General features: G+C 43.0%; 2 protein-coding genes across 10 annotated transcripts in view; one reads left to right on the top strand and one right to left on the bottom strand.

Moving 5' to 3' along the window:
• GBF1 (golgi brefeldin A resistant guanine nucleotide exchange factor 1) overlaps positions 1–3236 on the top strand; it is a 430048-nt gene extending 426812 nt beyond the window's left edge. For all 7 annotated transcript variants that reach the window (XM_078783293.1, XM_078783294.1, XM_078783296.1 and 4 more), the window contains one exon: positions 2342–3236. In XM_078783293.1, the coding sequence (XP_078639419.1) occupies positions 2342–2631 (290 nt within the window). In that variant the 3' untranslated portion in view covers positions 2632–3236. The remainder of the gene's footprint in view (positions 1–2341) is intronic.
• A 9841-nt stretch (positions 3237–13077) lies between these two features.
• LOC137432497 (core histone macro-H2A.1) overlaps positions 13078–14662 on the bottom strand; it is a 46380-nt gene continuing 44795 nt past the window's right edge. For 2 of the 3 annotated variants that reach the window (XM_078783287.1, XM_078783289.1), the window contains exon 9: positions 13078–13675. In XM_078783287.1, the coding sequence (XP_078639413.1) occupies positions 13504–13675 (172 nt within the window). In that variant the 3' untranslated portion in view covers positions 13078–13503. The remainder of the gene's footprint in view (positions 13676–14662) is intronic. The other variant, XM_078783288.1, reaches the window with a different exon arrangement.

The raw sequence follows: 14662 nt of genomic DNA, 5'->3' as shown, positions 1-14662 counted from the left end.
TGTTATTCCATGGCCCAGTGCAATTGGAATGATCCCAGGTATATAACCACGATGTATTATATATGCACATAAGCCGTACGCATGTTTTTGCTTCATGGATGTACATCGGGTTTTTTTATGATCATTCTCCGCACCAAGCGTGGCATTATACACCACCCAAATAAAGGTATTTGCTTACTGATGTTGAACTGAACTTTGGTATGGGGCATGTATTGCAAAGCAATTCTCGCTCTTGTTGTGCATATTCTGCACGCAATCAGTTGTTTCGATTATCTGTCTTGGCTTGTACATGATAGAAGCCATGTTCTTTAACTGAGCACTACCTTGAAGCTTTCTGTGCCTGAGTGTATGTGTGGTATACAGGTCAGGCTTGTATATGTGTGGTGCACCTCTTGTACACGAGGTATCTAATTGTATAGCTCCCTCAAGTCATTGCCGACTTCTGGTGACATTCATGATCAGATTTCTCCAAACATCCTGATCCTCCACTGCTCAAATTGGTTCATCTGATCACGTGCTTGTGGAAGTAAAGATCTCTCTGGTATCAGATCTCAGATAGCTGCTTCAGCACTGGAGAGTCTGCAACTTCAGTTAGGCAGACTGCCAAGGACTGCAAGCTGTCCTCTCATATCAGAGCTGGTCTTCCATCGCTGGCTTCCCTGATATTAATACCACGTGGGAATTCTTCCACAAAAAGCTGCTCTCATGCACAGACTTATCCCATCTCGTCTGCAGTTATATCCATCCTTTTACCCCTGGTTCACTGAATCCTGTGGTGAGGCAGTCACTTTCAAACAACTTGCATTCTCTTCCTGGAAGCCAAATCCACCCAAAGGCGACCTCATATGATCCCATAAAACTCAACAACAATTTCTTCAGGAGCCAAAAAGCATCTAGCCACACTCAAGAATGAACTTTCAAGCTTGGCTCCCTCTTCTAAGACCTGTTAGCGTCGTGTTACGTCTGTCTCTGGTGTATTCCCTCCATCCCCTCCATTCCCTTGCGTCGAATGGCACCACAGCCGACCCTGCTCGTGAGAAAGCCAGAATGCCTCAATTCTTTGTTTGCTTCCAAATCTCACGTACCCAATCCTCAATCCCTGTATCAACCCTGCTGTCTCGTACCCAACTGCTCCTGAACACTGTCTTCCTCACCTGAGAACGTGGACAAGTTTCTGGCAACTCTCGACTCCGATTCTGCAACAAGCCCGGACTGTATCAGCGCACTTGACTCTTGTGCGTCCTCTTTCTGTTATGTTAACCCACTCATTTTCTCTAGGTCACCTTCAGTCTACTTGGGAGTTCGCCGACATCATTACAATAAACAAACATGGTCTAAAAACTGATCCTCTTCCCTACAGGCCAATTAGCTTACTTCCCATTCTAAGCAAAGTCATGGAATCCATCATCACAGTTGACATAAAATACTTCCTTTTCTCCAACGATCTGAGACCATCAGTTTGGATTCAGACTTGGTCACTCTACCCTGGACATGCTGTTTCTGCTCTCCCAACAATGGATGACAGCCCTCAATCAGAAAGGATATTGGAGAGGTCTCTCTGGAAACATCTTTAGCATTTCATCGTCTGGCACCCTGCCTTGCTCTCCAAACTCAGTAGCTAAGACCACCTCCTCTCATTGCCTACGGACTTCCTCCACTCTTGTAGTCAGTGCGTGGCTTTCAATGGGATCCTTTCCTCTCCTCTCCCTGTCAAAACTGGCATGTCGCATGGCATTATATTGGATCCAGCACTGTTCCTCATCTTCATCAATGGCCTTCCGATTCTCTGGAAGATTCTGCTTTGGCTGATCCTTACTAATACCTCCACCCTCTGCCATAGCACTTCTTGCCCTTCAGACAGGCAGGCCTCTTCCCTCTCTATAGAGTCTGATAGAATCAGGAGCTGAAACAACACTTGGAATATGTCTTACAACCTCGAACCCTCCCATCTACTTCCTTAACAAACCTCTTGAAGAAGTTTGTTCAGTCACTCAAACCTACATCTGGGCCTCACAATCAGTCATGATCTTTCTTGGGTAAACCATATGTCCAAGTAGGCATCCAAACGATTCGCCAACGAGGCATCTTCCATTGTGCAAAGTCTTTTCCTTCTCTTCCTCCTCCTCCTCCTCCTCCTCCTGCCCCACCCCTCGCCCTGCCTTCTCCCACCCACTTCCCCACCCACGCCACATATCTCTGTCGGAATATTAATGTATATAAAAATCACAGCAGTATTTTTATCATTGACTTTCATACTGCTCATTTAATTACTTTGGTTGTAGATTTTGTCTTTTCCTCAAATATACCGGTATGTTGTCTTTTTTTCTTTCATGTGTTGCAGAACCTCAACTTTCATGTACAACAGGCCAAGCTGCGCAAAGTACAGTTCCAACAGTAAGGCCACCTTCACCAGCGGTGGAAATTCCTCCAGCGCTTTCGCAATCACCTTTCATCCTGCAACCACCACTACCAGCATTGGGCCCTCCCCAGAAGGAGCGAATTCCCTCCATACCTCTTCCTATTATTCTCAACCCAGCTCTCATCGAAGCAACATCACCCGTTCCGCTGTTAACCGGCCCTCGATCTGAAGACTCTATTCCATCAAATCCTCCATCAACAGAAGCAAATTAAATGACTGCATGAGTCCAGTGATTCTTTGTCCAAAGCCAAGATGTAAGCAGAACTTGTTCTTTCAATGAATCTTTGCTTCTCAGAAACATCTGCACACCAATTCAACAAATTTCTGGACTTTCAAAAATATCGCCAAACAGTTGTTCAGTAGATTATGTCTGATACATCCTTAACTGTTATTATTATTATTATTATTATTATTATTGAAAGATCTTGTTTGTTCCGCGGATAGAGCTGCTGGTATCTTTTGGCCAAGCTACATTTTCTCACCTCTGGTTTCCATTTTTGGAAGTTGTATATTCCGTATATTCAATTAATCATGGCACTCAATCCTGCTATGATGGTAACGAAACCTATTCTTTGTGTGTTTGTGTTTCTATGCTGATTGCACAAATATGATTTCATGTTTTCACAGGAATATCCATACGCATCGTTATTAAATGTTGCATTTTCAACCACGTAAACTGTTGCATTTAATTTCACTTTTCACGAATCGAACTTATATCAGAAGTTTTGACTCACGATATTTATTTATTTTGGGGGCTGCTGTGTTTTTTTGTTTCCTACAATGAAATTTCTGAAGTAAATAAAAACCTCAAAACATACCCAGTGTCAAGTATTCAGTATGTGTAGTGTTATCGAATAAAGTTCAGCAATGCAGACCGGGGTACACTCCCAGTGTGTAGAATAGGTACACCGTATCCCTGCGCATCGTAAGAGGCGACTATGGGTTGGCGTCAGGAAGGGCATCCGGCCATAAAAACATTGCCTCAAAAAGGGAACTATGATTGTCATGGGGCCCGCAAGGCTAACCCCCGCTCTATTGGGGAAAATGGCCTTAAAACGATCATTCATATTCATTCATTCAATGCAGAGGCAGGTCCCTATGTGACCCAAAGGTATTATACGAGTAATTTCCCTGTAGTTTGTTTCCGGTGATTTTTTTTGTTTGTTTAAACTCGTCATTTGAGAACAACTATGACAGTTGTACCTTGCTTAATTTAGATGTACAGATTAAAATGATCTTTTGAAATATTTTTTTATATAATGTCTCCTGAAAAGAGTTTGACCGTTTCATTGCTTATCCGTTTTCCTATTTAAGCCATCAGCTGCATTGTATATTTTAAAATGACACCTATTCACATATAAATCGTTTTAATAAGCTTGTATTCCATTTTGAAAACTAGAATGGCACTTGCTAGAGTGCATAGCTCTGCCACGCTGTACACTTTACGTTTTGTATCCCACTGATAAGCCGGATCTGGATCCAGACCTGAACCAAATTCGAATTGGCTTGTTCTTGAATGCTGGTCCCCCTCTGGTATGGCAAGGTGCTTCCTTATCCACCCTAAGGGGACATTCTAAGTTCCGGGGATTTCCTTTTCCCTCAACCACAACAGCATGCGGCTTTGGATGTTCTTGGGTATGTCTGTATCAGCTTTGCACATCTGGATTTGGGGAGTTTCTCCCATTCTTCCTTGTGGATTTGCTCAAGCTCTGTCAAGTTGGATGTGGAGCATCAGTGAACAGCAATCTTCAAGTCTTTCAACAGATTCTCAACGGGATTCATGTCTGGGCTTCGGCTGGGCCACTCAAGGACTTCACATTCTTGTTCTCGTCATTCCGGTGTTGCTTTGGCTGTATGCTTGGGGGTCATTGTCCTGTTGGAACGTAGATCTTCGACACGGTCTGAAGTCTTTTGCAATCTGAAGCAGGTTCTCCTCAAGGATTTGCCTGCATTTGGCTCCATTCATTGTTCCCTCTATCCTTACAAGTCTCTTAGTCCCAGCCACTGAAAAGCATTCCCATAGCATGATGCTGCTACCACCATGATTCACGGTCGGGATGTTGTTAGACGGGTGATGAGCTGTTCTCAGTTTCCGCCAGACGTAGCGCTTTGCACTGACAAAAGAGTTCAGTTTTCGTCTCATCAGACCACAGAATATTTTGCCTCATGCTCTCAGTCTTTCACGTGCCTTTTTCCAAACTCCAGGCGTGCTGTCATGTGCCTTTTTCTCAAAAGTGGCTTCTGTCTGGCCACTCTCCAATAATGTTCAGATTTGGGAAGTGCCGCAGAGACTGTTGTCCTTCTGGCAGGTTCTCCCATCTCAGACAAGGAACTCGAGTTCTGTCCTGAGCTCAATTTGGAGTGTCATAGCAAAGGGGTTGAATCCTTATTGACTAAGAAATTTCAGCTTTTCATTTTTTATTGATTTGTAAAAAATTATATTTTAAAAAATCCCACTTTGACATTATGAGGTATTGTGTGTAGATCAGTGACAAAAATATCTCAATTCAATCCATTTTCAATTCAGGCTGCAACACAACAAAATGTGAAAAAGTCAAGGGGTGTGACTACTGTATTTTCTGAAGGCACTATATGTGCCCATCAAGGTGCTATCTCAACCCCCCAAGTGGGAACATTCCAAGTTCCTGTGGTTTCTTTCTTCCCTCAACCACAGCAGCGTGTTGAAATGAAATCCTGCTCCCCTTCACAAGACTGCCGCCCTAGAACCTCCAACCATGGGCTTTGACCAGTTACACAGCGGGATCTTTCGTCACCCCTGATGACCAGAACATTTGACATCAGGGTGGAGATTCCTTTCTTCCCAAATGCTGTGGGCTGAGAGGCCAAGTTCCAGTGCGACCCTGTCTCAAGGACACCGTTGTGGAACTTGCACCGTTGCCATTGTTTACACAGCAACACTGTTGTGGAATCTCTGAGACTCTTTGGTAAAGAAGCATCTGAGAGTAGAATAAGATTCAGGGCCAGATACTATGCATCCAAGAGTATTGAGGGAGATGACAGAGTAGATAAGCGTGATGTTAAATAACATCTTTAAAAGCTCATTTGAGTCAAGACAGGTAACGTAGAATTGTAGAATAACAAATGTAGAGTAACCATGTTTATTAAAAAACATGTTTTCACCCCTGCCTGTCTGTTTCTGTCTGTGAGCACGATATCATAAAACGTTGTGGGCATGTTAGTACAAAACTTGGTGGATGAGTTGGTTAGATGACAAGAACAAGCCAATTAGATTTTGGTCCATGTGCGAATCCAGATCCAGCCCATCACTGGAATACAAAACATAAACTGCTCAGTCTGGTGGAGATATGCGCTCTACCGAGTGCTGTTCCTGTTACTTCAGGCACCGGGGGTGGGTGGAGGTTATGTTTTCACCCCTGTCTGTCTGTTTATTAGTTGCTAAATCGAAGATTCGCAAGTACAGGGTGTTCCAAAAAGACCTGCACAACTTTGGTTGTTAATGTCTTTTGTACCACAAATGATACAAGGATACCCTTTGTTTAATATGATACAGAAACTCAAAGTTTTCTTTATTTTCAGGTCTGGTGGCTTAATGTCAAAGAAAATGGCGACACCACAGGAGAAAGCTCAGTGCGTCGAATGGTTCATCGAGACGAGATCCGACATGCAAGCTCCGTCTGGGAGCCAACGGCCATCCAGTAAGGAGATTGTGTCTCCAAAAAAAAACACTCATCCGGTTGGACCGGTTCCTTAGGTAGTAGGTTGAAGGCAGCAACTGTTCAGAGTGGTACTACCGTTCGGACTTAGAAGCGTTAAAGTGGTGCCCGGAACCATGTTACACTCTCCGTATCAGGATTGCTGAATTTTCTTTCTGTCTCACTCAAACTATAGCTACCGGGCTAGCTTTAATCTCTCTCTTTTGCAAACAAACATCATACACTTTCCTTCAAACACTTTTCCTACTCATTTTCACTCCTCACCTTTACATTCTCTCTTTACTTCTCTTTCCTCTTATTTCCTCACATTGTCCAACTCTTTTATTTGGCTTGGCCTCGATGAGGACGACATAGTCTGTGCCTGGAGCCTTCTTCATAAAAATAAAAATAAAAGTTCAGTGTAATTTCCGTTCAAGGTGTGACAGGAATCCGCCATCACGAACTAGTATCAGTGGTACAATATGTTTAAGGAGACTCGAAGATGACAGAAACAAAAAAGTACTGGTCGACCAAGTACAAGTGCAGCAGACGTTGAACAGTATGTGAATCATTTCACCAACCTCCCAGAAAATCAAGCCAACGTGCATCCAGAGAACTGGGACTACCAACCACACCTGCACACAGGATTTTGCATGAAAGAATGAAGCTTTATGCCTATAAAGTGCAGATTCTGCAGGAACTCAAACCAAATGACGGATCCAAATGCAAGGCGTTTGCCTTGGAAATGCTCAGTTGCATACATTGAATAGGATATGTACAGTCAGTCGTGGCCAAAAATATTGGCACCCTTGCACTTTTTTCAAATAATGGACCATTTCTTCCAGAAAATTGTTGAAATAAAAAAATATTTTGGGATCACATATGTATTTCTTTGGTTTACAGTGCAACAAAACAAAAAAGCTGAAAAAATTACTAAACCTTCGCTTATTCCACACTGTCATGTATGATGGTGCAAATATTCCCTGTTTTATCCTGACACCATGACGGCGGGTTTATTTCCGTTTCCGGAAGTTACGGCCCAGCTCGGATGGCACTGGGGTGAATCGGGCCTGTATCTGCAGAGTCAATAAATGTGCAACAATCGTAGTCTGTCGAGATACCTTACACACACACAAATCCTAAAATGGTCCGGACATTATTAATGACACCTTTTCGAAGTTGTTAGAAATAATTAGATTTCAAGCAGGTGATTCTCCTTCACTTTGGAATTGAACTCACCTGTGGTGAGTTGCAGGTGCCTGCAATATAAAAATCACTCATTCAACCAGTTTGAAAAGAGAAAAGGATGGACCATTTTTGACATTCCAAGTGTATAGTCCCAACAGCACAACTATTCTGCTGTTTTGTGTCACTGTGTACATGGAGAAATGGAGAAAGCATGGAGAAAAGCATGGAGACAGCATGGAGAAAAGAAAGAAAACCAGAGAATTGTCTGAGGAGGTCAGACACAAGATTGTAGCCAAGCATGGACAATTTCAAGCCTACAAGTCCATCTCCAGAGACCTTGATGATCCCGTGTCCACCGTACGCAATGGTATCAGGAAGTTTAAGGTCCAGGGCACTGTAGCCAACCTCCCTGGACGTGGCCGCAAGAGAAAACTTAATCGAAGATTGCAGCGAAGGATTGTTTGAATGGTGGAGAAAGCACCTCAATTAACTGCCAAACAAATTCAAGCTGACCTTCAGATACAAGGTACGACAGTTTCAACTCAAACCATCCATCGCCAACTCGATGAAAGGGAGTTCTTTGATAAGACCCAGGAGGACCCCACTGCTGAGAAATACCAACTGGAGTTTTCCAAAACACACCTGAACAAGCCAAAATCCTTCTGGGAGAATGTCTTATGGACAGATGAGACCAAATTAGAGCTTTTTGGTAAAGCACATCATCTCTGTGTTTGCAGAAAACAAAATGAAGCCTTCAAAGAAAAGAACACTTTCCCTACAGTCAAACATGGAGGAGGTTCAGTGATGTTTTGGGGTTGCTGTCCTGCCTCTGCAACTGGGGGCCTTGAATGTGTGCATTGCTTCATGAAATCAGGAGATTACCAAGGCATTTTGGAGCGCAATGTTCAACCTAGTGTCAGAAATCTGTGTCTCTGCCGAAGATCATGTGTTTTGCAGCAGGACAATGACCCCAAACACACTTCAAAAAGCATCCAGGAATGCTTCAAGACAAAACGCTTGACTGTTCTGAAGTGGCCAGCAATGAGTCCAGATCTAAATCCCATTGAACACCTGTGGGGAGATCTGAAAACAGCAGTTGGGAGAAGGCACCCTTCAAATCTGGGAGAAATGGAGCAGTTTCAACAAGAAGAGTGGGCGAGAAATTTTTGATTTCTTCAGTAATTCTTCACCATTGAGAGATGAGTCGCAAAAACGACATGTAGCATGATATTTTAAAAGGTTGTGGATGGATTATGACAACTTGGTGGATGAGTTGGTTAGATGACAAGAACAAGCGAAGTTTATTTTGTTTCAGGTCAGCAAATCAGTGGGATACAAAACGTAAACTCTTCAGCCTGTCAAAGGTATGCACTCTACCGAGTGCCGTTCTAGGTTTTTTTTAAAGTGATTCTTCACCATTGAGTGATGGGGCCAAAAACGATGAATAGCCCGAAATGCCAAAAAAGGTATGGATGGGTTCGGCCGAAACTTGGTGGAGAGATTGGGTGTATGACAATGAAGAATTGATTAGATTTTGGTGAAGATCCAGATAAGATAATTTCTTAAGTGATTCTTCACCACTGATAGAGTCAAAACCTATATATGGCACGATATCTCAAAAAGTTGTGGATGACAAAAAGTTGCGAAAAAAAAATGACATGACAAAACTAGGATGAGTTGTGTAGGTACCAAGAGCAAGCCGATTATATTGTTGCAGATCCCACGTCTGTCGACGTACTAAGGGGAGGGGTTAAGGCCTCGTTTCCCCACAGACACCGGGTCCACGGGCCGTCGACCGCGACGAAGCTCGCGCCTGGCGGGTTGCAGAGCAACTCCAATCGCCAATCCCCCAACCATGGGCCGAAGGGTTATCGACCGTGATCCGAATACCTTCGAGACCACGTGACCGGGAAGACCGGGTATTGAACCCCTTGCGTTCCCACACCTGGTTCAATCAGACGCGCCGAGCGAATTGCGCGGTGTGGGTCACGGTTTTACACTGCGTGATCTACGGACCTAATCGAGCAGCCGAATTCGGTTTGAACGGTGCTGGGTCAATGGGGGAAAAGACGCACACAGGCAGGTCAAGAGGAAATACAATGTACACGTCTTTATTCACAAAAAACACGAGGAACCACCAGCACGGAGGAAGAACCAGCGTGGGCTACAATCAGTACGGACTTTTATCGGGGGGCGGGGGGAGTGCCCTTCTGGAAGATTCCACGGCCTACCACTGGTCGCTGTTGGTCACGTGCGGTCGTTCATTCAGCCCCGCCTCCCTCTGGAAGGTTCCACGTAGACCGTTCTCGCCCACCCATGAACCAACGTCTTCTTCAATAACACGAGTGGTTGGAATCCTGCCTAACTCAATGCATATATGCTTTAATTACTACACAATGGAGAGGGAGCTAATCTTTACATTTAATAAGAAACAAGAAAGAGCAATCTGAGATTGCAAACCCTCGCCAGGATTTATTTTTAGGGTTTTTTTTTAATGCTTTTGATAGTCTTGGACAGTTAAAACAACCCAAAACTTTTGTGTTAATGGTGGCCGAAACACGTGACCGATGACGTCATTATTATTTTTTCTCCACAAATTTATCCCTAGATGATGCTCAAGAAATTTCATCTTGATAGGATGAAGTTTTGTACTTGTCGATTTATGACGTCATAATGGAGGCACCTATGACATCATCATTAACATATTTTATTCCCCATGGAGAGTTCTTTACAATGAGCCATGTCTCAATTTTCTCTATGCAGCGCTTTCGGAGATATAGAGGTGCAAAGTTTTTCGGTTTTTCCAAGATGGCGGCCGAACCACATGACCGATGACATAATCATTTTTTTTTTTCTCCACCAATTTATACCTACTTGACGCTCAAGAAATTTCATCTTGATAGGACGAAGTTTTGCACTTGTCGAATTATGACGTCATAATGGAGGCACCTATGACATCATCATTAACATATTTTATTCCCCATGTAGAGTTCTTTACAATGAGCCATGTCTCAATTTTTTCTATTCAGCGCTTTCGGAGATATAGAGGTGCAAAGTTTTTTGTTTTTTCCAAGATGGCGGCCGAACCACGTGACCTATAACGTCATAATTATCATAAAAAAATTATACATGTGGAGTTGCACCTATGGTGAAAATTTCCTGTCAATCGGACCAACAGTTGCAGAGAAAATCGTATTTATTCTGTGCGGACAAACAGACAGACAGACAGACAAACGGACTCAAATGCAATAACCTCTCCTCTGGCGAGGGTAATAACTGACTCTTGCAGGCTACATGTTGTCGTGTAATTAACTAAAGGGGGTTTCTTTTATTGCTCAACCGTAACAATATTTTGGATTTGTCCATCCGCCCGTGCATGCGTGTGTGTCCACAACCATATGTCGGAGATGTATTGACTGATTTTGTTCATACTTGGTACAACGACAATACATGACAGTATACATATGCACATAACGTTTCGCGATGAAATCACATATGGCCCGGTTGGCGGCCATTTTCGTTGTAAAGAGCCCGATGTTGAACATGTCGTCAACTATTTCTCGGACATGCATTTACCGGTCTTGTTCAAACTTTGCACACGGATAATGAACGATGGGTTACATATGCACGTCATTTATTGTCGAGATCAGATCCAAGATGGCAGACTGGCGGCCATTTTGTTACATGTTCCCAACCATTTCTTCGACATGTATGGTCCGATTTTGTTCAAACTTGGCACAAAGATAATGCCTGAGAGTATACATATGCATAAGATTTTGTTGTGTAATCCGACTAAAGATGACCGACTGATGGCCGTTAACTCTGTATAGCAAAATTATTAAAACCAAGGTGGCCTTGACATTTCATGTCTTTTTTATGCCCCCGCCCACAAAATCGTCGGAGGCATTATGTCTGTGATAAGTTTTCGTTACCATGATAATTTGAGAATGGCTGAAAGGATCTTAATCAAATTTGGTGCAGGTATGTATAATGAGGTAAAGATGAACTGATTCGATTTTGAGGTCAAAGGCCCGAAAAGGTCATGTTCGGTAGGTCATGGTCAGAGGTCATGTTCGGTAAAAATCCTGTTACCGCAATAACTTTTGAACCAGAGATGGGATTCTGACCAATGTTGGTACAATTATGTATTATGATGCAAAGATGAACTGATTACATTTTGGGGTCAAAGGTCAAATGTCAGACGTCCCATCAGGTAAAAATTCTGTTGGCGAGCTATCTTGTGAACCAGTCATGGGATTTTCACCAAACTTAGTATAATTATATATTATGATGCAAAGATAAACTGATTCGATTTTGGGGTCAATAGGTCAAAGATCAGAGGTTGTTACAAATATTTTTTGCCACGATAACTGAAGAACGGCTGAAGGGATCTAAGTCAAACTTGGTAAAGGTATGTATAATGATGAAAAGATGAACCGATTAGATTTTGGGGTTAATCGGTGCCCACGTTCTCAAATCCTGCTCTGCCATTATTGGCAGATTCACACTTTTACTATGCCACTCTGCCATTCAAACTTGTACTAAGGAATACAACTGTGCCTATGGAATATAAGGCCACTTCCGCATGTCACTTGCCAAATTCCTCCATTCTTACAAACCCCTGGCTCTTAACGGGATCCTGTCATTTCTTCTCCCTGTCAAGACTGGAGTACCATTCATAGACTGGAGTACCATTCATATTCCTAATCCTACCATTAATTTGGAATTAGTCACTGGCTTTGACAGCAATACAAATTTTTATTATGGACCCTAGGCATCGAAAAGCAACACATATCAAACAAAGCGTTTCAAATATAGCACTTCGCCGCCATTAGAGCATTTAAGTTGCATAAGATGTGGCAATAAATGTGAAATGTTGCTCCCAGATTGCCGGCTCAATGACAAAAGACGCCATTTTGGATTTTTCCCCTCTTCCATTCCTACCCCGTTTAGAATCCTGTGGGAATGGGCAACTTGCTTGTCTTTATCAATGATCTTTATGTCTCTGGAAAATCGCGTCTATCTCTTTGCTGATGACTCTACCCTCCAATGTACCAATCAGTCATTCTTGAGATTAGCAGGCAGTAGTCTCTTCTCCCTCTGCAGACCTTGATAGAATTGTGAACTGGTCCGACACTGAATATCCTTCAATCCTGACAAATCTCATACTCAGTGACTCAAATTCAGTCACTCTAAAAAAAATTTAAAAAATCTGTTAAAACGCCCTGTTCGACTTCCTCAACAATCCTCTTGAAGTTGTCATTCAAACTTTTGGTCCTCATCAGCCATGATTTTTCTTGGGCAAACCACATATCTAAGATGGCCTCAAAAGCCAACTAGAGCGTGCTCCGTCGTACAAAGTCTTCCCCGAGTACATCTGAACTTTTATATACTTACAAGGCCTTCATCCACAGCTGGATAGCTGGAGTATTGCTCTCCCCTCTGAGCATACGCCCCCCTCCCCCCCTGCCCCCCTCCATGATCTTTTCTCTTCCCAAGCCCACCTTTTTCTGGTTTTCCAGTTTTTCCTTCCATTTCTGTGATTGAGAGTGTGCGGCTGTATCAATCTTGTCCACTCCATCCATCTGCCTCCTGATCCTTGCTCTCATTCTTCCCCATGTCCTTTCTTCCTCTGAATATCCAATTTTGTCCCTCTACCCTGCTGCTGGTGCGTCCCCCTCCCCATCACCCGCTCTTTCTCCTGTCCCTTTCATTCTGTTATGCACTGGTCTGTTTTATGTTCTAGCTCCTCCATGATCCTCAACTCTGAATATCAAGAACCCCATAATACATCAGTGCAAACCCCAAACCAGCATTTATTGTTCATTGCACTCAGCATTTCCATAATCCCAGTGGAATTTGAAGAGCATGTAAACACAACGTCGCTAACACACGTATCCCTATGTAATCAACAACTCATATATATGTTTCATCTACAGTATTAAGAATAAATCGTTATTTCCATACATGATTGTCATTCAAGAATATAACATTTGGTGCAGGTCAAATAATGCATGCACATACTAAATTTTCAATACACCCAGAATAATTTGATGGATATGGCATCAAAATGATCAATAAGCCAAAAGTGCTATCCGAAGCAATGTGGATTAGCGAGACAAGCTCAATAATTTGATGGATATGGCATCAAAATGATCAATAAGCCAAAAGTGCTATCCGAAGCAATGTGGATTAGCGAGACAAGCTCAATAATTTGAGTAACTAGGATGTGCTACCATCAAGCTTTGCAAGTTCGTGCACATATACACCAATGCTCTCGTTGTCATACAGTGCAAAGTAGACCGTTTTGAGGGAAGAAGACATGGTCGATACAAAATATGCTGAAATGCTTTTCAGAATGAGCTGTGCAGCTGTCTGTTTGGGAAAGCCGTTCCTGCAATAAACAAGGCAAATTGTACAATCACTGTTAGGACATTTTTTTTTTGTGTTTTTTTTTGTATACAAAGTGGAGGCTCGTGTAAGAGCTAACACATTAAACACAAAAAACATATAATAAAGGGAGCCGAAGACAAGAGGGGGAGAGAGGTAAGCACACAAGCACAATAGTAGAGAACCGGGACATAGGTAGATCTGTGGAAGGGAGAGGGCTGAGGGGGGGGGAGGGGGGGAGGAGGGGAGGAGAGGGTACATGGTATAAAACAAATTGACACTACTAGGAATTTCAGGAAAGAAGTCAGAGATTTAAAGAGGTGGATTTGGGGTGAAATTAGCTGGGGTAGAAAAGATCAAGGTTTTGGATGGGGGAAGATAAGAGATGGTGGTGAACAGCTGTTTTGTAGACCTGGAGGGAGGAGTGGGATTGAAGAGAGTGAGGGAGTTTGTTCCAGAGGCGGGAGGAAAGAGGAATGAAAGAGTGAAGGTGAGCAGAGAGCCTAGATTTTGGCAGTTTAACCATAAGAGGGTTGAGGCAGATCTTGTGCGTCCTATAGGAATATTTGGGGAACAGAGCCCAGAGAGAGCTGGGGGAGCTAGGCCGGCGAGGAGTCGGTAGAAGACAGAAAGACCACCTACCTGCCTGCGGTGAGCGAGTGAAAGGCCCTCACAATTAGCTTCCTCGTTACATTGCATTACCATTACCATTGCATTACCATTACCATTGCATTAACATGCAATTTCATTTGATTTGGCACAGGAAGTCTGTGCAGTACCAAGCATGACCTGATGTGATCTTCTGTTAAAGAGGATGCAAACGAAGATTTGGAATTGAAGTTCTCATCCATTATATATTGAAAGAATAACGTCTGGAAAAAGATGATATTCCGTGATGAAAAGCAAATGTGAATTTTATCACTTAAATTAAATATAGTTCGACTGTAGGTTGGCATAGGTTGGAGGTTCCACTTCCGGTCCCTCGAGCGAC

Source organism: Myxine glutinosa, chromosome 8 (assembly GCF_964187855.1).
Source record: "Myxine glutinosa chromosome 8, kmMyxGlut1.1, whole genome shotgun sequence".
NCBI lineage: Eukaryota > Metazoa > Chordata > Myxini > Myxiniformes > Myxinidae > Myxine > Myxine glutinosa.
The sequence above is the reverse complement of the archived record's forward strand: the minus strand, read 5'-3'. Positions and strand labels throughout refer to the sequence as shown.